The sequence below is a fragment of the Myotis nattereri genome, assembly GCF_964212035.1.
Source record: "Myotis nattereri genome assembly, chromosome: 14".
Taxonomy (NCBI): Eukaryota; Metazoa; Chordata; class Mammalia; order Chiroptera; family Vespertilionidae; genus Myotis; species Myotis nattereri.
In genome coordinates this window covers 49645438-49671015 of record NC_138089.1, presented here as the reverse complement: position 1 = coordinate 49671015, position 25578 = coordinate 49645438, and the positions used below count along the sequence as shown (strand labels likewise).

General features: G+C 42.9%; 1 protein-coding gene across 3 annotated transcripts in view; it reads right to left on the bottom strand.

The window, feature by feature from the left end:
* The window catches only part of FBXL2 (F-box and leucine rich repeat protein 2), a 46422-nt gene extending 24668 nt beyond the window's left edge, over positions 1-21754 (bottom strand). For 2 of the 3 annotated variants that reach the window (XR_013996800.1, XM_081106208.1), the window contains exons 1-2: positions 21654-21748; positions 13310-13371 (exon numbers count right to left, since the gene is read on the bottom strand). Coding sequence is in view for 1 of the 3 variants with exons in the window: in XM_081106208.1 (XP_080962334.1) it covers positions 13310-13371; positions 21654-21656 (65 nt within the window). In the remaining 2 variants the exon portion in view is untranslated. Of the gene's footprint in view, positions 1-13309; positions 13372-21653 lie in introns of all 3 variants that reach the window. The other variant, XM_081106209.1, reaches the window with a different exon arrangement.
* Positions 21755-25578: the final 3824 nt, after the last annotated feature.

Genomic DNA, 25578 nt, shown 5'->3' with positions numbered 1-25578 from the left:
TAATAATCAAGAGCAAATGTTAGACTGACGGGGTGATACACACTGAGAACAATTTCTTAAAATAAATAAACAGAAATATCAACAGTTTCTCTCAACTGGAAGCAGAACCTTAACAGAACTTTAAGAAAATGTGGAGAACTTTATCACATGCACATCACTGGTTCTGCTGTAGGTTAAGAATGGCAGTAAGCCCCAGAATATGATGACTTTTGGCATTACCTTAGATCAGCTAGGATAACAAAAAGTGATGCCAGGCCCTCCCCACACTCTTCAAAGAACTACCTACTTAGAGTAACATCCCCAAAGATGAAAACATAGGCTCAGTTTTATTGTGCAAATGACTGGTCTTGGAAGTGTGGATACAGAAAATAATTTTTTCCCTAAAGCTCACAAAGCCTGTGTTCATACATTAGTGAAAACAACTGTTCTTTAAGCAAATGTTAAATTTGTTTTGTATTGGTTTAGGGATCCTATATAATAAAAGGCTAATATGCAAATTGTCCCTACAGGCGAGAATTCAATCAACTGGGAGTTAGACGTGCGCTGACCACCAGGGGGTGGTGCAGAACATGGCAGGTGTCAGCAACACAGCACTGGCAGTGGGTGGCAGTGGAGGCACTGCCGGCCTGATGGGCCCCGACTAGAGCAGGACCACAGCAGGATGGTGGAGCAGGTGAGCGCACAGCACCAGGCCAAGACAGGCGCAAAGGGAGGCCCTGGCTGGTGGCAGTGGCAGCAGGCAGCCAAGGGAAGGGAGGCCCCGGCCGGAAGCTGACAGCTGTTAGGGACCCTACCTGTGCATGAATTTCATGCACTGGGCCTCTAGTGTTATATAAAAGAAAAAGAAAACCTTAAGTTCCATGAGTCTTCTTTTAAGGGCATCTCCAAAGAACTCAACTATAAGACAAACGTGTACATTAACATGAACTGCTGAGATGAGGAGGTTCTGAAACGAAACCTCCACTTTTTCTCCCTACAGACTCTAACCCCATCAGAACTACACGAGGCAAAGGCTCAGATTTTCTGGAAGGAAATGGATGGAACCTCATGTGAACTCTCACACGACATTAATTATGAGCTGGCACTAAGAGAGTTTACCCTTCAGAAATGTTTCCACAAGTAGGGCCACTATCTACACTTGTTATCTGAATGTGAGAGCTGAGGTATGTTAGAGGGAGATTTATCTTTTCTCTGTGCATCTTTTTACTGTGTCACTTGCTAAAACTATCAAGCATTTTAATTTAAAATCTAATAAAGAAAAGATTAAAGAAAGAAAATGACTCCAGCAGAGCAAAACTAGCCTCACATGAATGGACAGTCTCTCTTTGGTTTGGACCCTCCATATTTTCTTTTTTTTTTTAAATATATTTTATTGATTTTTTTACAGAGAGAAAGGGAGAGAGATAGCGAATTAGAAACATCGATGAGAGAGAAACATCGATCAGCTGCCTCCTGCACATCTCCCACTGGGGATATGCCCACAACCCAGGTACATGCCCTTGACCGGAATCGAACCTGGGACCTTTCAGTCCGCAGGCCGACGCTCTATCCACTGAGCCAAACCGGTTTTGGCCATATTTTCTTTAAATATATTTTATTGATTATTTACAGAGAGGAAGTGAGAGGGATAGAGAGTTAGAAACATCGATGAGAGAGAAACATTGATCAGCTGCCTCCTGCACACTCCCCACTGGGGATGTGCCTGCAACCAAGGTACATGCCCTTGACCAGAATCGAACCTGGGACCCTTGAGTCCGCAAGCTGACGCTCTATCCACTGAGCCAAACCGGTTAGGGCAGGACCCTCCATATTTTTAAGGGAAGTCAAAGCTAAGTTAATTATTTCATTATTAAAATTGTCATCATTACATTTTCTGATAAAGAATAGTTTATGGCTTGGTTCCAATTATCCTATTACTAATTTATGAATCGAGGTTTCATCATAAATATTGAACACTAAAAAATAATTAAAATAAAACACATCCTGAAAGGAAATCAGCCAGCTTCTGACTAAATTTATTTAAAAGGCATTTTAACAACAAGAGTCCAAAGGAAAGAGCAATGACTTTCGTGCAAATGCAGGAGTGGAACAACGATGAATCCACTTCTGCCATAATGCTAGTGATTAATTAAAGTATCCATAATCGAGTTCCTAGAGAACGAAAAAATTTAATTTTTTAAATATAAGTGGATTGATGGGAAGGTGAAATTTTCCATAGTTAGACAACCAGCATGGAGCTGGAGAGGAGAGATCGGCAAAGTCAACAATGGACAGGAAATCCAGATAGACTGTATTAAGATTGAATCAAATTACAACAAAGGATGAAGAAAGTAACTCTAAAATTTAATAATAACGAGGTGTGTGTGTGTGTGTATGTGTGTGTGTGTGTGTTTGTGTATAATCAATTTCAGAGAGAGAGGGAGAGAGAGAAACATCAATGATGAGAGAGAATCATTGACCGGCTGCTTCCTGCACGCCCCCTACTGGGGATCGAGCCCACAACCCGGGCATGTACCCTTGACCAGAATCAAACCCAGGACCCTTCAATCCACAGGCTGAAGCTCTATCCACTGAGCCAAACCAGCTAGAGCTTTATAAAAGTCCTTGGAGAAATAAACAGTGAACACAGTAAGAGGCTGGAGCACACAGCACATGGGAACAGTTCTGAATGAGAAATGGGAAACAAAATATTCATGAAGATGAGGGACACCTGACCCTACAGGAGAGCCCAGGGGAGATCGGCACCAAGACGACCAGCCACAGGGACAAAACCCAGTAAACGAAAGACATCAGCACATCCTCTTCGTACCTTTCAAACTTTTCAAAAATGGTTTTAGTTGGAATATTCTGATCCACACAAAAGACTACATGACACTCTGTAGTCCCGAATAATAAAATTGCATGAATCACCACTCAACCTTGAAAACTAGACCATTCCCCGCATCACTGCACCTACTTTGTGTCCCTCCCTCACTTCCTTTCTCCGCCTCTCAACCAGTCAATGCGCATGCGATCTGTTCCTTGTGCTTAACAGTTTTATCACAATGTACACATTCCTAAGCAGTAGACCATGTAGTTTTTTGCTTGATTTTTAATCTTATAAAAACAATAATGCTGTATATAGACTTTTGCAGCTAGCTTTTTTCCACTCAGCATCATAACTAAGATTTGCCCATGCCATTCTGTGAGACTGCAGTACATTTCTCTACACAGTTATAATTCACATCACACATTATGTATCACATTATATTTATCATATTCCACATACCAGTTAATGAATATGTGGTTGTTTCCATTGTTTTTGGTATTATGAATAGTGTTCCTATAGACATTTTTATACATGTCACTGGGGGTACATCTACAGGAGCTTCTTAGGGCATACCCAGAAATCGCAACGCTCAGTCACAGAATGTGCCAATATTCAACTTCATGGGATGACAATTGTTTCCTGGATACACACCTACACTTCATTTCTCCGCTACCCCTGCAGGTACATGAGGCACATAACTGAGAGCCAGCCATGGGAAGTGAGCTGCTGGCGGGAAGCTGTGGTTGAAGACAGCAGAGCTTCCTTCAGCCGGGTCCCCAATAACTGCAGAGAGCAACTGACAGCTTCACCCCCCCACCCCACACCCCCAATTCTATCAGGTGAGCAATAAGTACACTTGTGTTGAAGACATTAGATGTATATTAGATATGTATGCCACATGAGTCTACTGTAACTACACTAATACAGAAATACCTTGAGTGGGGTGCTTCCAAAACAAAAGTCTAAAATGTGTCATATCTGCCTAGTGGCTGACAGCACAGGAAACATGTATCAGAGCTGGAAACAGGAATACATATCTCCCAGAAAGAAGCTTGTATACTTATACCTAAGAAGTTGATTGATTGATTGATTGATTGATTTTGCTACTTCTTAAGATTCCTTGTCTTTAACTTTTGATACGTTAATTATAATGTGCTTTGATGTGGGTCTCTTTGGGTTCATACTATTTTGAACTCTCTGGGCTTTCTGGATCTGGATTTCCTTTTCCTTCCCCAGGTTAGGGGATTTTTTACTCTGTTATGGAACATAAAATCCAGGACAAACACCAGAAATTATCAAATGCTTTAAGGACCTATAAGCACACTCAAGAGCGAGAGAAGATGGCCTTGAACTTAGGGAAAGCTTTAGGTTCAATTAGGTGAAGAAAAGATAAGCAAAAGAGAGAGATTATCAACAGGTAGAAAGAACATGGGAGAGAGCAAGTTAGAAAATGACACTTTCAGGGATGGGAAATAAATCAGTTGCCAGAATATGCAAGGAAGTTGGAAAAGAGTGAGAGATGAGATAGAATAAGAGTTAAGAAGTAAATAGTTGTGGGAGAATAATTCAAGCCATAACAATTTAGAAAATTATAATAATCATAGTTTTAATAAAAATATTAGCTTTGTTCATTAAAACCCCAAATTGCCCTCTTATAAAGATTATTAAATTGGGACACTATATAGAAAATTGGATGAAGAAAAAATATAGAAAATTCAGTAATATTAAAAACAAGAAAAAGGGGAGAAAGGAACTACAAATCAGTAATAACCCAATAGGCAAAAACATAAACATGCATTTTACAGCAGAGGAAAATACGTGTGACCAGTGAACATATAGACCAGGGGTGGGCAAAGTTTTTGACTCAAGGGCCACAATGGGTTCTTAAACTGAACCGGAGGGCCGGGACAAAAGCATGGATGGAGTGTTTGTGTGAACTAATATAAATTCAAAGTAAACATCTACACTAATAAAAGAGAAAAATGGTAATTGGCGTACAGCAATACCTTTTTCATTGGCTAATCAGGGCTATATGCAAATTAACTGCCAACTAAGATTGGCAGTTAACTGCCAACAAGATGGCAGTTAATTTGCATATGTAGGCACAATGCAGGGAGGTGAAAGGGAAAGCAGGAAGAAGCCCCCTGCCACTGACAGTGATCGGAAACCCAGGGGGGAGCTAAGAGCTGGGGGGCAGGGCAAAGGCGGCCCTGGGGCCGCCTTTGCCCTGCCCCCCAGCCATGATCGGAGAATCAGGCGCCTTTGCCGCCCTGGCCAGTGATAGCAGGAAGTAGGGGTGGAGCCAGCGATGGGAGCTGGGCACGGTCGAAGCTGGCAGTCCCAGGAGCTAGGGGTCCCTTGCCTGGGCCTAAAGCGAAGCCCACGATTGCGGCGCCCCCCGCTGCCACTGCAGGTCCCCGCTGCCTGGGCCGGACCCCTAGGCCAGAGGCATTAGGCCTGGGCAGGGGCGGAGCCTGCAACCGCGGGGAGCTGGGGGTCCCCTGCCCAGGCCTGACACCTCTGCCGGAGGCCTCAGGCCTGGTCAAGGGGCCGATCCGGTGATTGGTGATCGGAGGGTGATGAGGGTCAACTCCTCTGGCCGAGGCATCAGGCCTGGGTGGGGGGCGGAGCCGGGGATTGGGGGGATATGATGGTCCCCTTGCCCAGGCCTGAAGCCTGGGTCAGAGGTGTCAGGCTTGGGCGGGGGGTGGAGCAAGCGATCAGAGGGAGATGGGGGTCCCCTGCCCAGGCATGATTCCTGGGCCAGAGGCCTCAGGCCTGGGCGGGGGCCAGAGCCAGTGATCGGGGGGAGATGGAGGTCCCCTGTCCAAGCCTGACACCTCTGGCGGAGGCGTCAGGCCTGGGCAAGGGGCCGATCAGGCGATCGGAGGGTGATGGGGGTCAACGCCTGAGGGTTCCCAGTATGTGAGAGGGGGCAGGCTGGGCTGAGGGACACTCCCCCCACACACACACACACACACAGTGCACGAATTTCGTGCACCGGGCCCCTAGTCATTACATAAAAGGGTATGGTCTTTTTTTTTTTTTTTAGTTTTATTCATTTCAAACGGGCCGGATCCGGCCCACGTGCCGTAGTTTGCCCACGGCTAATATAGATAGATGCTCAACATTACTAGAATTCAGGAAAATTCAAATCAAGAGAACAATGAGATGCTATTTTACACTTAAGACATGTAACAAAACTAAATGTTGGAAAGGATGGCACATCTTATCAATGTAAACTGATAGGACCACTTTAGAAATACAATTTAATATTACTATATGAAGTTAAATATTTGTATAGCCTATGACCCTCAGCAATTCTACTACAAGAGAAGCTTCTATATTTGTACCAGGACACATCTGCAAAGATGTTGACAGGAGCCAAACAAAGCAACATGGATCACTGTGAGTAACATAATTTTGAGTGAAAACCGTGTTTCAGAAGATATACTTTTTTTATATAAAGATAAGCGTAAGTAAATATATTGTAAGTTCCTGATAATATGAGCATGATGGTGAGGAGAGAGAAAGGGCAATGGATGGATCAATGATGAACTGTAGCATTAACCAAGAATTAGAAGTAATCCAATTCTGTAATCCAATTTAACTACAGCTTTTTAAAAAGTTGTAGTAATCATCCCTGTATATACTAGTACATCTTTGCTAATACATCTGTTAGCAAATTCCTAGAAATGGAATTTGTGAAAATGTACATTTAGCACTTAGAATTCCCCCCCCCCCCCCGTGGCCCCACAGAACAGTTACATACATATTCCCACCTCTAAAGTGCCTAGAGTATCTGTCTCCTACCTCTTTGCCAAAACCTGGTATCAACAAACTTTGGTTTTTGCCAGTCAGATAAGCAATATTCATTATTTTGATTTATAATTTATACTTAAATATGGGCCTGACTGAGCATCTTTTTATCAGCCATTTTATTTCTTCCTTTGTTCATACGTCTTCAAACTCTTTTTCTAAGAGTTAATCCACTTTTATTATTTTTTTAAAATATATTTTATTGATTTTTTTACAGAGAGGAAGGGAGAGGGATAGAGAGTTAGAAACATCGATGAAAGAGAAACATCAATCAGCTGCCTCCTGCACACTTCCTACTGGGAATGTGCCCGCAACCAAGGTACATGCCCTTGATTGGAATCGAACCTGGGAACTTACAGTCCACAGGCTGATGCTCTATCCACTGAGCTAAACTGGTCAGGCCACTTTTATTATTAATTAGAGGCCCGGTGCACAAAATTCGTGCACAGGGCGGGAGGGGGTACCTTCAGCCTGGCTTGTGCCCTCTCGCAGTCTGAGACCCCTCAAGGGATGTCCGCCTGCTGGCTTAGGCGGACATCCCTCTCACAGTCCAGGATCCCTTGCTCCTTACCACCCGCCTGCTCGCTGCTCCTTAGCACTGCTGCGGAGGCAGGAGGGCTCCTGCCACTGCCACTGCACTTGCCAGCCGTAAGCCTGGCTTCTGGCTGAGCGGCGCTACCCCTGTGGGAGTGCATTAACCACCAGAGGGCAGCTCCTGCATTGAGAGTCTGCCCTTTGGTGGTCAGTGCACATCATAGCGACCGGTCGTTCTGGTCATTCTGCCGTAAGGATCGCTTAAGCTTTTATTATATAGACTAGAGGCCCGGGGCATGACATTCATGCACTGGGGGGGAGGGGAGGTCCCTCAGCCCAGCCTGCACCCTCTTGCAGTCTGGGACACCTTGGGGGATGTCTGCCCCTGGTGGTCAGTGCATGTCACTGGCCGTTCTGCTGTTCGGTTGCTTTGCATATTAGGGTTTTATTATATAGGATAATTTTAAGAATTTTTGCTTTATATATTGAAGAACATAACCCTTGCTTATAATTCATATTCCAGTTATTTCACCCACCACTGTGCTATTTATCTTTGCCACATTTTACTATTCACAGAGTCAAATTTACCAATCTTTTCAGTTGTAACTACTAAACACAGAGTTTTTAAGTTAACAGATCTCTAACATAACAATCTCCACAGATTCTTCCTATCTGGAGAGTTTTATTGGTGTTTCATGCCATCTCAGTGTAGATTAAAAAAAAAAATCCAAATCATCAGAGTTTTAATGTATAAGCATCACCCCAACCCAGACTGAAGAAATTTTGCTGTTGACATGATCTGGACTTGTCAACCCTAAAATAGTTTATAATAGTATACAGAGGTAATTAAAAGAATGGGCCTTTAAGCTTCTGTATCTGATTCAACACATTAATTCAGTCTTGTATTGGCTTTATGCAACGCAAATACAACTATGAAAATGAATGAACAACAACAAAAAACACCTCGTTAACAAAAAAGAAAAATCTGCATAGATGCTCAAACTTTGAAATTGCAGTAGGTACCCCCCCAAAAGCATCTTACCTGTTCAGCTGTCTTGGAATATATATAAGGTATCACAGACAGCAAGAGGTGGAGGCACCAGTCCTTGAAAAAGCCCATGGAGTGCTAAACCCAACCAGCAGGCAAGGACACCCACTCAATGATGCCTCAAACAGGAATGAGTCCTTCACCGCACTGCTCCCCAAGGTCCCAAAATTACACATAAGCACTGGGCTGTAACTTAATGATTGCAACAAAACCCACAATTATTTTTGCCCAGAATTTAGAATTGGCTTCTAAATTTTAGAAAAGGAAAATTTGGAAATTTATGCACCAGTCATTTTATAATTTTCCCTGGCAAACTAGTAAGCTGGCAAATTAGATGTAATTGTGTAGTTGATTTCATTTGCCCAGAATTATTAGGCTCAGCAATCCTCTTTGGGGCAATCAAACCTTCCTTCCTCAAGCCAACAAACACTATTAGTGCTTAATTATGTCATGTATCTACATACATTTAAAAAGGGAAGAAAATGATATAAAAAATGGCAATTTAAGTTTTTTAAAATGTCTCTAAAAAGAGATTTATTTAATTATTGAACACAACAAGAGCTTTGTCTTCTTAAAATGTTTAAAAATATTTACTCCCAACAAATCCTACACAAATATAAAAGTATATATTTATTCATGTAGCACTCCCTATGTCCTGTGAAGTAGCACATGTTTTTATTTCATCATTAACATCTGAAAGCAACCACAACAGAAGTAAAACTTAAGGTCAAATTAACATTAAAATTTATAATGTGAGCCGAAACCGGTTTGGCTCCGTGGATAGAGCGTCGGCCTGCAGACTAAAGGGTCCCAGGTTCGATTCCGGTCGAGGGCATGTACCTGGGTTGCGGGCACATCCCCAGTAGGAGATGTGCAGGAGGCGGCTGATCGATGTTTCTCTCTCATCGATGTTTCTGACTTTCTATCCCTCTCCCTTCCTCTCTGTAAAAAATCAATAAAATATATTTTTTAAAAAAATTTATAATGTGAGTTGGGGGTCAATGTTTGACTCACATAAGACTCCTTTTCTCAAAAGAAGAATAATGGTTCCTTCCAAGACTGCCTTGTTTATAATGCAAAATAATTATCAGCTGTCATAACACCGGCACCAATAAGCCCTAGTAGATGTCGGTTTACTACGAGATAGTAGCATGCTCTTTCCACTGAAACTGAACCAGTCCAGGCTGGTGAAGCACTGAGCTACATTAACTTACTTAATAACCAGGTTCTCCACTGAGGTATTGTTAGCAGTAGCATAGGCTAAGGTCCATATCAGGACAGCTTGCTCTTATCAGTTGTTTGCCTTAAAACTGACCACACTATCAAACAGCACTAAGTATTCAGGCATCCAAAATTTATATTAATAACAATAAGCTAACACTTAGTTAACATTTATTAAATGCCAGGTACTCTAACAGCTAGCAATAATCCCATAAGGTAAGAAATATTACTATTGCTGTTTTATTTTATTTCTTTATTTCTTTATTTTTGGTTAATCCTCACCCAAGGATATTTTTCCATTGACTTTTAGGGAGACTGGAAGACAGAGGGAAAGACAGAGAGAAACACTGATTGGTTGCCTCCTGCACATGCCCCAACCAGGGCCCGGGCCAGAGAGAGGCCTGCAACCAAGGTACGTGCCCTTGACCAGAATCAAACCCAGGACCCTTTGGTCCCCAGGCTGACGCTCTATCCATTAAGCCAAACTGGCTAGGGCACTATTGCTGTTTTAAACACATGGGAAATTACAGCCCAAATAATTAAGTTACTTTGTGGTCACAACTAGTAAACGGGGAAAGCTGAAATCTCAACCAAGTCTGGCCCCAAAAGTAATGTAAACAATAATGATGAAGACAAGCATATGTAATAACAACACAACTCACTAATGGATATGTAGATAACAACAAATTAAATATCCCCATTGTTATAAGCATTACATAACTGATTCCCAAGGAAGAGTGAAATGACAGGCTGCATGGCTGACCTGTGTGGAGAGCGAAGGGTAGAGAGGAGAACCTGAATAACTTCCATTTATGAGTGAAAGCTGGGTAGAAAAAGCAAAATTACAAAAACGTGTTAAACAACAAACTGAAAATGGGTGGTAGAAGAAATCTGTGAGTTAATAACACTGAGTTGTCTTAAAACTAGCAAGATGATCTGATGAAAAAAACTCACAGATTTTTCTGAGTGATTCGAAGTAACATAAATAGATGAAAAGCACATAATCCCAGGTTGTACTTGTGAATGGTTCCAAAAAGGAAGCTGCGGCTTCACTTGATGTGCCCAGTGATGGAAGCTGGTAGAGAATTTAAGAGGGTGGTAACAGATGCAGTCAAAAATGGCAGAAAAGAAAATGACCTCAGCTACAAGCAAGATTCTCAGGTCAAAGAATCACACCTATTGATGAAGTAAGAAATGCCGGTGAGCAGGAATTCAACAAGAACAGGAACCACAGCCTGCAAGGTCACAGAGAAGCCTACAATAGGAAGCCAAAACATAAGCCTAGAACAAACCAGTATGAAGGCATCATTTAACTGAGCAAAAATAACCAACACTTAAGCTCGCGAGGCGGAGACCACTGCACGTGCTCATGTGATGGCTGGAGGAGGATGGCTTCTTTGGTAACAGGCTCAAACCCTTCAGAAGTTTGCTCAGAAAGGTTAGCTAGGCAAGGGGAGAGCTACTATTGCTTGTAATAGAAAGTCTGAGAGTAAAATGGCAGAAATGACTTAAAGGACAATAAAAATTAAAACACCGTGATTGGCTAGAGTTAGTTTTGAGACTCATGAGCCAGAGAAGACCTGTATGGCAGCACTTGACAACTTAAATCCCCCAGAGAGACTCCAAAATAAGAACACAAGTGAATAGATACATTATGTATATTTGCTCTCAAATGGCAATTAAAAAAAAAAAAAAAAAGATCTGTGTTTGAGTCTTGTGGGGCATAATTCAAAAACTGTAACGCCAGGATTCTTAACAGCTGGCTCCATCATGGGTCTTTAAAAGAACTACAAGTTCTAAAACAGCAGTTCAGAAATCACCCTAGCACAGAAAGTAATATAATTCCCTTCCCCTTTATTAAATATATTTTTATTGATTTCAAAGAGGAAGAGAAAGGGAGAGAGAAACATCAATGATGAGAATCACTGACCAACTGCCTCCTGCATGCCCTCCACTGAGGATTGACCCCACAACCTGGGCATGTGCCCTGGACCGGAAATCGAACCGTGATCCCCTGGTTCATAGGTCAATGTTCAACCACTGAGCAACACCAGCCAGGGAATATAATTCCCCCCTTTTTTTGGGGGGGGGGTCAATAGATAGAAACTGTTCCATGACTGAGTACAGTGTAAAAGCTAACCCTACCAGAAGGGAAAGATACTAAGTTAGCAGCCTTAGGTCACCGGCAGCAGCAGCGCTCACGAGTGGAGTTTAATCACAGCCCATGAATGACTAAGATGGGTCAGCCTGGAGCTGGTTATGACTCCTCAGAGTAAAAATGACATCTTCGTATTACAGCTCGATGTCTGTGCTACATGTGCAGACCGGGGACGAAACACTGGACCATACTAGGGGACACCGTCCATTTTGCAGTCTGTTGTGGATGGCATCCTACGGTTGTCTACCAACAGCCTGCCCCCCCTAACCCAGCCATACTGGTTCAAGCGGCATCTGGCGCTAAGCCGAGACCTTGCGGGTTTATATGGCAAACATATCATTCCTTCCTTGTTACCACTTGCTTAACTTTAAAATGCCCTAAAATGCCAAAAACATTGTCTGGCTCAAACAACTATTTGTTTTATTGAAATAAAAGATAGTTGGTGCATTTTTCACATGATCCTGTCATGAGTTAATTTTCCTTTTTATTAACAGAATAGAGTGAGCTCATGACAACAGTGACAAACAACACCTGACGACTAATGAGACACCCTGGGAAGCCCCAGAAACGTGATCACCACCAGAGAGAAGCTAAGTCCTCACTCCGTTTCTGGCGGACAGCAGAGGTTAGTCATCTGTGGCATTTACAGTGACTCTGTGATGAACTCCAATATGTAAACAGAATTCATACTCATTCCCCAGAAGTTAAAGTGAGATTTAGCACAGCCAGGGAATGGAGTCATCTGGGCAGTCTCTTACTGTGCGTCAGCATTTCCCAAAATTTTTTCCATGGAATATTAAGAGGGTGCCATGGCGAGTTTAAAATGCCACAGCTATCCATTGTGGGAGCATTGCTATGCCTATTGGCTTACTAAGGCTCTGAGAAGTCATGCAGTCAAGAAATTGGTTTTGTTAACCTAGTGTATCCCATACTTATTTGTTCACAAAATCTGGTTTTTCGTTTTGTTTGGTGGAACATCAAAAATATGAGAAGAGTCTGGGAAATGCTACTCAAAGATTACCATGGATATATGTATTAATAACTAAAATATAACAACCAAACTAAAATAAGATTTAGCTGAGGATTGCAGAGTACTAAAGGAAACTTTAGTGCAGGGTCAACACACGTTGGCTGAGAGCTCTACTTGGTAAAAATGACAAGGAAAATGCCATTTGCTACATAGTCAGGGCGCCAGAAACAAAGGACAAAACGCCTATTTTCTGTAGTGCTCACTGTCACTTAGCACACGCTTCTCGTAAGATGGATAAAAACATACCAATATTTGGGCTGAGAACATTTCAAATGCTCAGTAAGAACAGAAGTGTACTTCTTTTAAAACCAATTTATCAGAAAACAACTAAATGTCTAGGACTTCAGGAGCTCAGAAGCTTAACAAAATCTCTCCTCGCATTATGGACTACATTGGGATTATCTACTGATACCGAGACAATGGCACCTACTGAAGATTATTACAATACTTACCACATTACAAAAAGAATCCAGACCAATGCTATGTACATACTTAGTACATTCTGGATTAGACCAAGTAAAATTTAACAACAAGCTGAACAGCATTCTATAAAACAAAAACAAAAAGTCGGTTAGGCCAATTCTGGCTGTTTTTCTGTGCTACGGACTCACAGTGAGAAAGAAGGCTGTCTTGGAATTTGATGATGGAATCAAATCTGAATTCTTTTATCTAAAGTTTATCTACATTTACCTTAAAAGAAGTTCTTTTGGTAACTTTTTGTTAATAAGGCCTTCATCATTATTTGAGAAAACCTAAAAGAAAAAAAAAGGAAACCCGTTAGTGCTCCTCGATTTTTTTTTAAGTTACGTGTTTTTTAGATCAGAACAGCCCCAATTACTGTCCTACAGGTATGATACCAATTTCATGAAGCCACCAGACTTCAATATTGATAGCTATAAGAACAGTTTATACCCTTTCACCATTTTTATAAAAATTGCAACATCCATTTCTATATACTACCTTGTATTGGAGGTTCTAACCAAGGTTATTAGGCAAGAAAATAAATAAAAGGCATCTTGTTGGAAAGGAAGAAGTAAAACAATCTCTGTTCACAGGTAACAATCTTGTATACAGAGAATTCTAAAAAAAAAAAAATCACAGAAAATTCTATCAGAACTAATCAAGGAGTTCAGCAAGGTTGCAGGATACTATATAAAATATACAATATATTTACTATATAAAAATAAATTATATTTCCATATATTAGCAATGAACCACCTGAAACTGACATTAAGAAAACAATCTCGGAGAAACTAAGATGGCGGCATAAACACCGGGAAATTGCCACCTCCCACAATTGAAAAATACCGCAAAGGACAGAGCAGACATCATCCAGAACAACAGGAAGGCTAGCTGAGTGTAAATTCTACAACTAGAAGGAAAGAAAAGCACGCTGAGAGCCAGAGGAGCTGCGGAGGTGAAGTGCAGAGGTACAGCGGCTCGCGCTCACGGAAAGGGGGTGGCACCTGAGGACGCGGCTGTTTTTTTGAATCACAAGCTCCCAACTGCTCTGAACTCCGGTTCCGGCAAGTCTCTGGGGACCCAGGACTCATACGGGGAGAAGCTGGTCTGTCCGGCAGCGGGCGAACTTGAGGGCGGCTTTCCCTCAGAGGTGCTTGCAGCAATTATCGGGTCACTGAGACGCGCGACTCCGGGCGGAGAATCAGCCATAGCTGCTTTCTCCGCCCTTTGATTCCCTGAGATCCCACCCCACCCAGGCTGCGGCAGAGGCTTTTGCATGTGAATGTACCTATCTGCAGCCCAGCCAAGCAGACCCGGAACTTCCAAGAGAAGGCCCAAGGCCCCGCAGCGGCTTGCATTGCTTCACAGCTGAGCCTCTTCGTGGCTCCTGCTGTGCGGCCTCAGGCAGAGGCTGAATTAGCACCTCCTTAGATCCAGGAGCCACTGTACCCAGTGGTCAGAGGGGGACCATCCAGATTGCAACTCCTCAGACCCATAAGGGACACACTCAGGGAGCAGACTCAGTGAGCACCAAAGCCCCACTGAAGCAAGTCTTGCCCCAGAAGGGTGTCTTCAGCACAGAAGTTCTCCCACTTCAGACACAGCTGATTCTCACAGCCAATTGGCCTGGAGGTCAATTCCTCCCAGTGATCCTACAACAACCAAGGCACCAAGAGTTCACCAAGAGTGTCCACCCCAGGTAACTGGGGAGGCTGAGCCACTGGGCCCTACAGGACACCTGGCGCGCAGGGCCACTCTATCAACACAGGGAAGCAGCCAAAATGCAGAGACAAAGAAACAGGTCACAAATGGCAGAAATGGAGGAAAGCAAATGTGGAGGAAAGGCCACGTTTATAAGGTTTTTCAAGAATTTTATGGAAACCGCCGATAAATTTAATGAATCCCTCAATAAGTATAGTGAGACCATGGAGGACATGAAAAAGGACCAACTAGAAATTAAGCATACACTGACTGAAATAAAGAATAATTTACAGAGATCCAACAGCAGACAAGAGGATCCCAAGAATCAAGTCAAAGATTTGAAATACAAAGAAACAAAAAATACCCAACCGAAAAAGAAAAAAGAGATTCCAAAAATATGAAGATAGTGTAAGGAACCTCTGGGACAACTTCAAGCGTACCAACATCAGAATTATAGGGGTACCAGAAGGAGAGAGAGGGCAAGATATTGAAAACCTTTTTGAAGAAATAATGACAGAAAACTTTCCCTACCTGGTGAAAGAAATGGACTTACAAGTCCAGGAAGCGCAGAGAACCCCAAACAAAAGGAATCCAAAGAGGACCACACCAAGACACATCATAATTAAAATGCCAAGAGCAAAAGATAAAGAGAGAATCTTAAAAGCAGCAAGAGAAAGACAGTCAGTTACCTACAAGGGAGTACCCATCCGACTGTCAGCTGATTTCTCAACAGAAACCATGCAGGCCAGAAGAGAGTGGCAAGAAATATTCAAAGTGATGAATAGCAAGAACCTGCAACCAAGATTACTTTATCCAGCAAAGCTATCATTCAGAATAGAAGGTCAAATAAAGAGCTTCACGGATAAGAAAAAGCTAAAGGAGTTCATCACCACCAAACCAGCATTATATGAAATGCTGAAAAGGTATTCTTTAAGAAGAGGAAGAAGAAAAAGGAACTCTTACCATTTGCCACAGCATGGATGGAACTGGAGAGTGGATAAATACCACAGGATCTCACTCATTTGTGGAATATAATGAACAACATAAATTGATGAACAAGGACTGATCCAGAGACGGAGAAGCATTGATTGGACTGTCGGGCCTTGGAGGGAAGGTAGGGGAGGGTGGGGGTAAGGGGGAAAGATCAACCAAAGGACTTATATGCAAGCATATAGGCCTAACCAATGGACACGGACAATGGGGGGGTGAGGGCATGAGCGGGGGTGGGTGGGTGGGGGTAGAGGGTAACGTGGGGACAAGGACACATGTAATATCTTAATCAATAAAAAATATATTAAAAAAAAAGAAAACAATCTCATTTACAACAGCATTAAAAAGAATAAAATACTTAAGAATAAATTTAACTAAAGAAGTGCAAGACAGCCCTAGCTGGTTTGGCTCAGTGGATAGAGTGTCGGCCTGTGGACTGAAGGGTCCCGGGTTCAATTCCAGTCAAGGGCACATGCCTGGGTTGCTGGCTCAATCCCCAGTAAGGGGCGTGCAGGAGGCAGCCAATCAACGATTCTCAAACATCATTGATGTTTCTATTTCTCTCTCCCTTCCTCTCTGAAATCATTTTTTTTTAAAAAAAAGGGGAGGGAGGGGTGCAAGACATGTTGAAAACTTATATAAAACATTGTTGAGAGAAATTTAAAAAGACAAATATACTCACATCCCATGTTCACGAACTGGAAGATTTAATGGTGTTAAGTTAGCAACATTTCTCAAACTGATCCATAGATTTAATGAAATCTCTACTAAAATGCCAGCTGCCTTTTTACTGAAAAATTTAAAAGTTGATCCTAAAATCAATATGGAAATGTAAGAGAATAACCAAAATAAAGTCATGCATTGCCTAACGATGCTTGGGTCAATGAAGTACCACCTATACAACAGTGGTCCCATAAGATCAAATGGAACTGAAAAATTCCCATCACCCTAAGTGATATCACAGCCATCATAACATCATAGTGTGAGGCATTACTCATGTTGTTTGTGGTGATGTTAGTGTACAGTGTTTATAAATTGTGGCGGAATTGGAACACTCATATACTACTGGTAGACCCATTTTGGAAAACAGTATGGCAGTTCCGCAAAGGTTAAACATAAAGTTACCATATGAACCAACAATTCCAACCACAGACAACTACCTAAGAAATAAAAATGTGTCCATACAAAAACTTGTACATGGATAATCATAGCAGCATTATTCATAATAGCCAAAAAGTGGAAATAATCCAAATGTCCATCAGCTAATGAATAAAGGGTGGTATATCCATACAAGGGAAGATTATTACCAATCAAAAAGAATGAGGTACTAATATATACAACAGAAATGAGCCTTTGAAATATTATGTCACATGAAAGAAGACACAAACAAAAGGCCACATGTCGTATAATTCTGACTCCACAAAACCTTTCCCAGTGACTGCCCTGTTCCACTTCCTTAGACACCTCTGCTCCAGTCCCATCTCTTTCAGAGCCACTCCAGCGCTGGAAGTGGCAGTGCTGAGGTAGACAGGACAGGGTAGAGGTGAGACACCAAATGAGGGAGGGAAGGCAGAGGTCAAAGTGTAGTCCAACCCATGGCTGTCCATATCCGAGTTTTCACAGTCTGCGGGAACGGGGGTGGTCAAGTAAAACCTGCAGGGTGTCATCAGACATTACAAATAGAGAGTTCATCATAAAATAAAAAAGAACTTGCTGGTTCAGCTGATAAGACCCTGAGACTCCTAATCTTGGTGTAGTACATTTAAGCCAGGCACTGGGCACATTCTTTAGTTTGGAGAGAAGCCATGGTATAATGGCTAAGAAGCCAGACTTTGAAGACCAGTTGAGTTCAAATCCTGGCTCTGCTACTGGCCAACTATTTGACCTTGGGCAAGTTGCCTAATCAATCTGAGAGTCTTAAATGGGTATAATGTCAATCTTCTAGGGATATTGGAAGGATTAAATGAGATGTGAAGTAATCAGCCTAAAACTAGGCTAGTAGTGAAAGGCTCTATGAAAAAGAATTATTGTTACAATTAAGTACTAAAAGTTGTGCTGCAATCCCAGTGCAGACAAAACGGAGGCCAAGACTGTCAAGAGTAAAAAAAAAAAAAAAAAAAAAAAAAAAAAAAAAAAAAAAGAATAGAGAAACCTCTTCTTTTCACAATCTATTAATACAGATCTCATTACACAAGCTCTCTTGACTACACGGCTAATAGACCAAAACTGTCCTTAGATGTCAGATACACTTTATTGTAAAGTTTCCCCTCCACCTTGTGCTTCCCAACACCAGCATAGAAAGAAAAGTGCCAAAACAGGGGCGAGTCAGAGAGAATAAATGAAAATGGGGAGACTGTATGATCAAGTATTAAGCAGTAACAAAAACTTGATGTCAATAAATATCCTAATGTACATTTTGACCCACATGAATTAAAATTTAAACCATTATTTGATGTCTTTTTGCAACAATTTTAGAACATACAACTCAAACAAATGTAAAAATTACTACTAGAAAAAAACTTGGAAAATAAAATTTTACTTTTTAAAAGTTTTTTTAAAAAATATATATTTTACTGATTCCTTACAGAGAGGAAGGGAGAGGGGCAGAGAGTTAGAAACATCGATGAGAGAGAAACATCGATCAGCTGCCTCCTGCACACCCCCTCCTGGGGATGTGCCCGCAACCAAGGTACATGCCCTTGACCGGAATCGAACCCTTCAGTCCAAAGGCGGACGCTCTATCCACTGAGCCAAACCGGTTAGGGCACATTTTAAAAGTTTTATCCCCCAAGTCTAAATGGCTTTATGTAAGACACTGGTCTTTGTGATTCACAAAAAGTAGGTGTCAATTCCTGAACACAAACTGAAATGACAGGAGGAATTTTCAATGCTATTACAGCCATGAATATGAACCCTAATCTAATAACCTGTCTTCATCAATTCCTCCTCATTTCATCTTTGTGAAAGAGGGGAGGGAGCGGGAAAAGAGGGGAAGGCTAGGCCAGGCTACTCTGTTCTGTAGCAGCTATTCCAGTGCCAAGAACAACAAAATACAAGTATTCGTAAGTGCTCAAAACATTAAAATCTAAATAAGAAAACTAATTTCCTAACATATATATGGCAAATATATTGTTGACCATATAATGATACACTATATATTACAGTATAATCTAGTGTTTCTATTAGCAGGTTCTGTGACAAAGTGCCTGATTTTGAAATCTGGCTCAATTTATCAGCTGGGTGACATGGGCAAGTTACTTTACCTCTCTGTGCCTCAATTTCCTTGTCTCTAAAATGGGAAAATTGGGCTGGCTTTAGCTCAGCAGTTCCTTCGCATACAGAGCTTTCTAAAATGGGAAAATGATATCTTCCTCCATAGGGTTGTTGTGATGGTTAAATACGACATAGGTGCTTAGAAAACTATCTCACACAGAATATACAAAATAAATGTCAGCTGTTGTTATTTTTATAGAGGCAAGAGAAACAAGAGGCTTAATGGAAGAAAATTTCATAGAGAAATAGTTAAAACAGAATTCCAAAATTCACATGCAAAATCCTTTATATCAACTTCTAAAGTTGTGTTGAAATGCAAGCATTTAATGAAGGGTAATGTTATAATCTTGAATACAGTTTTGGGGATCATATAGGCAGCCTCCTCCAGTCCCCTCCTATACCATTCATTTCCCACCTTCCTCGGAGCCCAGGCATCAGCTTCTCACTCAACGGAATCCCTTCCATGAAATAAATTCTTAACGTTTAACAATACACAAAAAGCAAAGCATTTCTAAGTCTAGCAAAGCAACCACTAATATGCCACTACAGCAAAATGCTTTTATTTCAGTGTCAATAAGACTCCAAAATTCACTAGTCGAGGTGTACTGTGGGTCAGAATGGAATGGGTGGAGGAAGGAGAAGAAAAAGAAAATGGCCAATAGGAGGAATACAAGACTTTTCGGAAAGCTGTGGACATTAATTCCCGAATATGCCTCCTTTCTCCCTACTATATCTGTAAGGGCTTTTCTCGCATATCTTTCAATCTATGTATATAAAAGCCTAATATGCAAATTGTCCCCTCGACCCAGAGACCAGGAGTTCGGTTGCTCGCTATGACGTGCGCTGACCACCAGGGGGCGGCGTTGAACGAAGGAAGGTCCTGGCCGGCCCTGATTGCCAGCCAGGCCTAGGGACCCTACCCGTGCCTGAATTTCATACACCGGGCCCCTAGTAACATATAAAAGTAAGTCACTGCTGGATTTAAAACACAAGAGTTTGGTAAAATTCATTTTCTGAAACTCTTTCTGGCTCCGGTAATTTGTCACGTTAAAGCCGCTCAGCGTTAAAAAGAAACACAAAATAAAGACATTGCTGTTAGTTGTGATTGATGTGCTTTTCCTGTTACCAACAAGCTGGCTCACTTGGCAATTGTTTTCTCAGAGTCAATGAGGCATACAGACCATCCACCTTCTCTTCCTACTGTGCCTCTCCTTAGCAAGAAAAGCCAGAGCCCGCCAGGGTTCCAAATGGTAGGCTTTCTCCCCAGAAAGCCAATGGGCACTTGAAAAGCACCCTGCATTCTCAGCTTATTCGTTCTTCCACTAATCTACACTAAATCACTGACGTTTAAAAAACAAACAAAACACCAAAACACTGTTTCTTAAAAATAGGCGTCTCCTTATTACCACCCCACCCCCTCATACCAATACTCTACACCAGCGGTTCTCAACCTGTGGGTCGCGACCCCTTTGGGGGTCGAACCACCCTTTCACAGGGGTCGCCTAAGACCATCGGAAAACACACATATAATTACATATTGTTTTTGTGATTAATCACTATGCTTTAATTATGTTCAATGTGTAACAATGAAATTACATCCTGCATATCAGATATTTATATTACGATTCATAACAGTAGCACAGATGCAGTTATGAAGTAGCAACGAAAATAATTTCATGGTTGGGGGTCACCACAACATGAGGCACTGTATGAAAGGGTCGCGGCATTAGGAAGGTTGAGAACCACTGCTCTACACCAAAGGTGTGTCCCCAAGCAGCGTCCTCTCCTCTCTTACAGCCTTGGGGGGGCCTCTGGGGAAAACACACCTGGGTCGGCAGTTTCCTGAATCCTGTCTCTTTAAGACCCCACCTGGGCCCTCCAGGCAGGTGTTCAGCAGCGAGCGGGCTCCGTGGGGGCCGGCGGGATGCCCACCCGAGTTACTGAACAGAGGATGGCTGCCGGCTCACAGCTACTCTTCATTAAACCCCTGCGGGTGGGCACTCACCTAAACGCCGCCAGCTTAATGCCCCCATTTTTTAAAAAAGGAGGGGGAACTCTCCAAAATGACAAGTTGAAATGTCCCCGTACTAAAGAGAAAAAAACAACCTGCCAGAAGGATGAATCTGAAACACATGCACATTATTCTACTTTTTATCTATAACTGCAGAAACAAGACAGGCAGAAGCACGGAGCCTGCAAGAAATAGTGTTCGTATGAATATAGAGGATATTGATACACATCCTTTCTTTTTTTTTTTGTAACCACACCCTCTCTGGGTGGCTTCCCAGGCAATGCAACGCCAAAATAGCGTCACGCTGTCCGGCGGTCCGCAGGGAGGAGGGGGTCCCAGCAGCGACCCAGACAGTCCCGGGCAGAGAAAGCCGGGAAGCGGGCGCCAGGACCGGCGGGCGTTCCGCGTCCTCCGGGCTCCCTTCCCCCGGGCCCGCCCAGCCCGGCACCCCGCGGCCCCACAGCCTCCCAGGCCGCGGCCCGGCCCGGCCTCCCCGCGACCCCGTCGCCGCCCGCCGGGACCTCGCAGGCGGCCGCGCGGCGACCCAGCTCGGGCGGGGCCGGGCGGGCGGCGGGGCCGCGCGGGCCACACACTCACCATGGCCGGAGAGCCGCCAGCGCGCCCACAGCCCCGAGTCACACGGCGCCGGCAACGCCCGTTGTCCTGGTGACGCCAGCTGGGCGCCCCGCCCCGTCCCCAAGGTGGGCTCGGGAGCCTGCCATTGGCCGACGGCGAGCACGTGACGCCACAGGGTGGTGCCCTTAGGACCGCCCCCTCGCCCCCCGGGCCTGGACTCCTGGGCGGGGCCTCTTCGCCTTCCCTAGGTCGCACCTGGTCGGGCCATCATCACCTTGATGTCCCTCACCTGACAGATAACAAGCAGCAGGCGGCGTGATTCTTATGGAATTAAAAAGAAACACAAAAACAAATGTGCTCTCTATGCAAGAAACAGTTTACACAGGTAATACATGATTAGTGAAGACGTTTTAAGTGAACTGTAACGAGAATGAAAAAGAACAGAACCATGCTAAATCCCAGCACCTGAGGTAACCACGGCTTACATTCCAGTTTATCTGCTTCCAAGCTCACAACGAAATATATATTACATTGTATTCTTTAAAATGGAAGCAAACCACATGGACTTTTATAATCTACTTTTTCAATTAAAAATCATCATTGCATGTCAACTCATGGAATAGCATTGTGCGTGTACCCTAATTTATTAATTCACAATTTGTTGGAGATACATATATATCTAATATGGTTGATGAGAACTTTAGATATCCTCAAACCCAGCCCATTAAGTCTGTGACAAAGAGACCTAACCAACAACTGATCTGACATCTCTCCTTGAATGTTTAATAGGCATCTCAAACTTAATAAAGCCCAAATTAGACTTTTGATCCAAGTTTCTTACTCACTTGCCAGTCTTCCTCATCCCAGCAGACGTTCCCACTATCCCCTTGGCTGTTCGGCACAAAAACCTACGAATCATCCTGGAGTCTTTCCTTTCCTCACTCCTCACATCCAATCCATTAGCAAATATTCTTAAATAAATCCTGACTCTACCCATTTCTCACTATCTCCACATCACCACCATCATCTGTTGTGTACATGAGTCTCCATGCCACCTGCCTTCCCTCCTGCAGCCGACACAACAGGAATGTTTCGGTGTCTTCTCATGGCACTTAGAGAAAAGATCCAAACTCTCCCCATGATCCACAAGGTCCTCTATGATGGCGGCCTTGCCTACTGCGCTAACCTCATCTCCTACCACCCTCCCCTCACCCACTCCACACTAGCCATATTTTCCCCCTGAGGTTCCTCAAACATGTCAAACACTTTCCCACTTGAGAGCCTCAGCAGCAACTCTTTCCTTTATTTGAAATATGCTTCCTCCAGAACTTCACACTGCCCATCCCTTGACTTGATACAAGTCAGTTATCTTCTCAAATGTCATCTTCACAGAAGTGTTCACTGACCACTCAGGCTGTCCTAAATATTGCAGGGTGTTTAGCAGCATCCATGGTTTTACCCACTAGATGCCATCGGTGTACCTCCACTTGTGAAAACTAAAATGTCTCCAGGCTTTCCCAAATTTTACTGGAAAGGCAAAATGGCCTCAGTTGAGAGTCGCTGCCCTAGGGTGAACGAGGAGCAGAATTGCTGATTTGTGTATCTTTAGATGTACTACGCAGAACCAAACTGTTTCCCAAAGGACCTGTGACAGAAGTGACATCATGGAATTAGCAGAGTAGGGAACTCTGCTAATTCCATGGCTCATGTTTCCGGGACAGCTTACAGGTACCAGGGAAAGCAATAAATATGGACCTCATTCTTAAACACTGTGGTCATGCATTTGCCCTGTCTGGTGGTTCCCTAAGGGACCAGCACCGAGATTGACCTTTATTTCGCCCCTGTCAGATTGAAGTGGCTTTCTGGGTGGCGTTTGATGAAAGCACTTAAAGATGTATGCTACTCATTGCTGTCTGGGGCAAGGAATGGAGGATGAGGCAAACAGGCAGGCCCAAAAGCCTGGGTATGATGAGGAAGGTTCTTGGGGGAATAAGAGCTGAGAAGGGCTCCTGAGCACACAGGGGAATCTGAGGTATGAAATGCATGCCCTCGGCCAGACACATGCTCAGAAAAGACCTGAGAGGATCTGAGATTTACATCTCTGGCTGATATTTGGATTCCACAATAAACAGGAGATACAGGCTAAGGCAAAGTTGGAGTCAGCTTGGCTCAGCATTGAAGGAGTATCCTAGCTCAGAGCCAATATGCAAAGACTACAGGAGTTTTTTTTCTGTTTTTGTCTCTAGGCATTTAAGAAACTATCTTCCCATCACTTGCTGACTGCTGGGATAACACAACAGAGACTTTGGTGACCACACATGACAATCTTTGCAAAAGTACTATGGAAAAGTCACTAACTGGACAACTGCAGCCCTCAAGAATCAACAACCGAGAGCCCTGTGGAGGGAAAGAGAATCGATAGACATAGGAAGTAGATCAGCTCCATCATCCCAAAACACCCCACGCCTACCCCTAGCAACTACTATTTTTCATCCCTATAGCTTTGTTTTTTAAAGAATATCATATAAGCCCTAACTGGTTTGGCTCGGTGGATAGAGCGTTGGCCTGTGGACTGAAGGGTCTCAGGTTCAATTCCGGTCAAGGGTATGTACCTTGGTTGCGGGCACATCCCCAGTAGGAGGTTGTGCAGGAGGCAGCTGATTGATGTTTCTCTCTCTCTATCCCTCCTTCTTCTCTGTAAAAAAAAAAAAAATCAATAAAATATATTTTTAAAAATGAATTCTCAGATTCATCTTAATTGATACTTCCGCCCTAGCTGGCTTGGCCCGTGGACAGAGCGTCAGCCCACAGACGGCAGGCTCCCAGCCTTGGTCAGGCATGCGTGGGAAAGGAAGGCAACAATTGATGTGTCTCTCTCTTTCCTTTATGGATTATTTTCCTTATATAAATGGAATCATAAAATGTATAGACTTTTGGATCTTTCATTTAGTAAAGTGCAATTGAGACTCAGCCATGTTGTTATGTGGATCAATAGTTCTTCCCTTTTCATTGCTGAGCAGTATTCTGTTGAATAGACATACCACATTTTGCTATCTAGTCACCTGTTGTTGAACATCTGGGTTGTTTCCAGTTTGGGGAAATTTTGAATAAAGCTGCTATGGGCATTCACATACAGATTTTTGTGTGCACATTGATTTTTAACTCATTTGGATAGATAACCAGGACTGGGATTTCTGGGTTACAGGGAGAAATCATTCAATATCTCCTCATTAAGCCTGATGTTAGCTGTATATTTTTTGTAGGTGTCTTTATTGAGTTAAGGAACTTGCCTTTTATTCCTAATTTGCTGGAACTCTTTTTTTTTTTAAAATATATTTTATTGATTTTTTACAGAGAGGAAGGGTGAGAGATAGAGAGTTAGAAATATCGATGAGAGAGAAACATCGATCAGCTGCCTCCTGCACATCTCCTACTGGGGATGTGCCCGCAACCCAGGTACATGCCCTTGACCGGAATCAAACCTGGGACCTTTCAGTCCGCAGGCCAACGCTCTATCCACTGAGCCAAACTGGTTTTGGCTGCTGGGACTCTTTTGCTGTTGCTTTTGTGCCTTGTTTTACTGACTATACAGGAGTGGGCAAAAGTGGATTTACAGTTATAATACAAAGACATAATATAGTAATTAAGAAATAATAATAATACAAAAATAAACTCTGTGTTTCCCATACTTACAACTGTAGGCCTACTTTTGCCCACCCCTGAATATTAAATTTTGTCCAATGCTTTTTCAGAGTTCTCTGGTACTTGCTTTTCCTGTTCTGCCCCACAGTATTTTGTTTCAATAAAACATAGATAGTCTGAAGTAGACATACTCCATCTTGGTCAACTTCAGAAGTACTCATCAATTTAATTGATACTTCCACCCTCACTGGTTTGGCCAGTGGACAGAGCATCAGCCCACAGACGGCAGGCTCCTGGCCTTAAT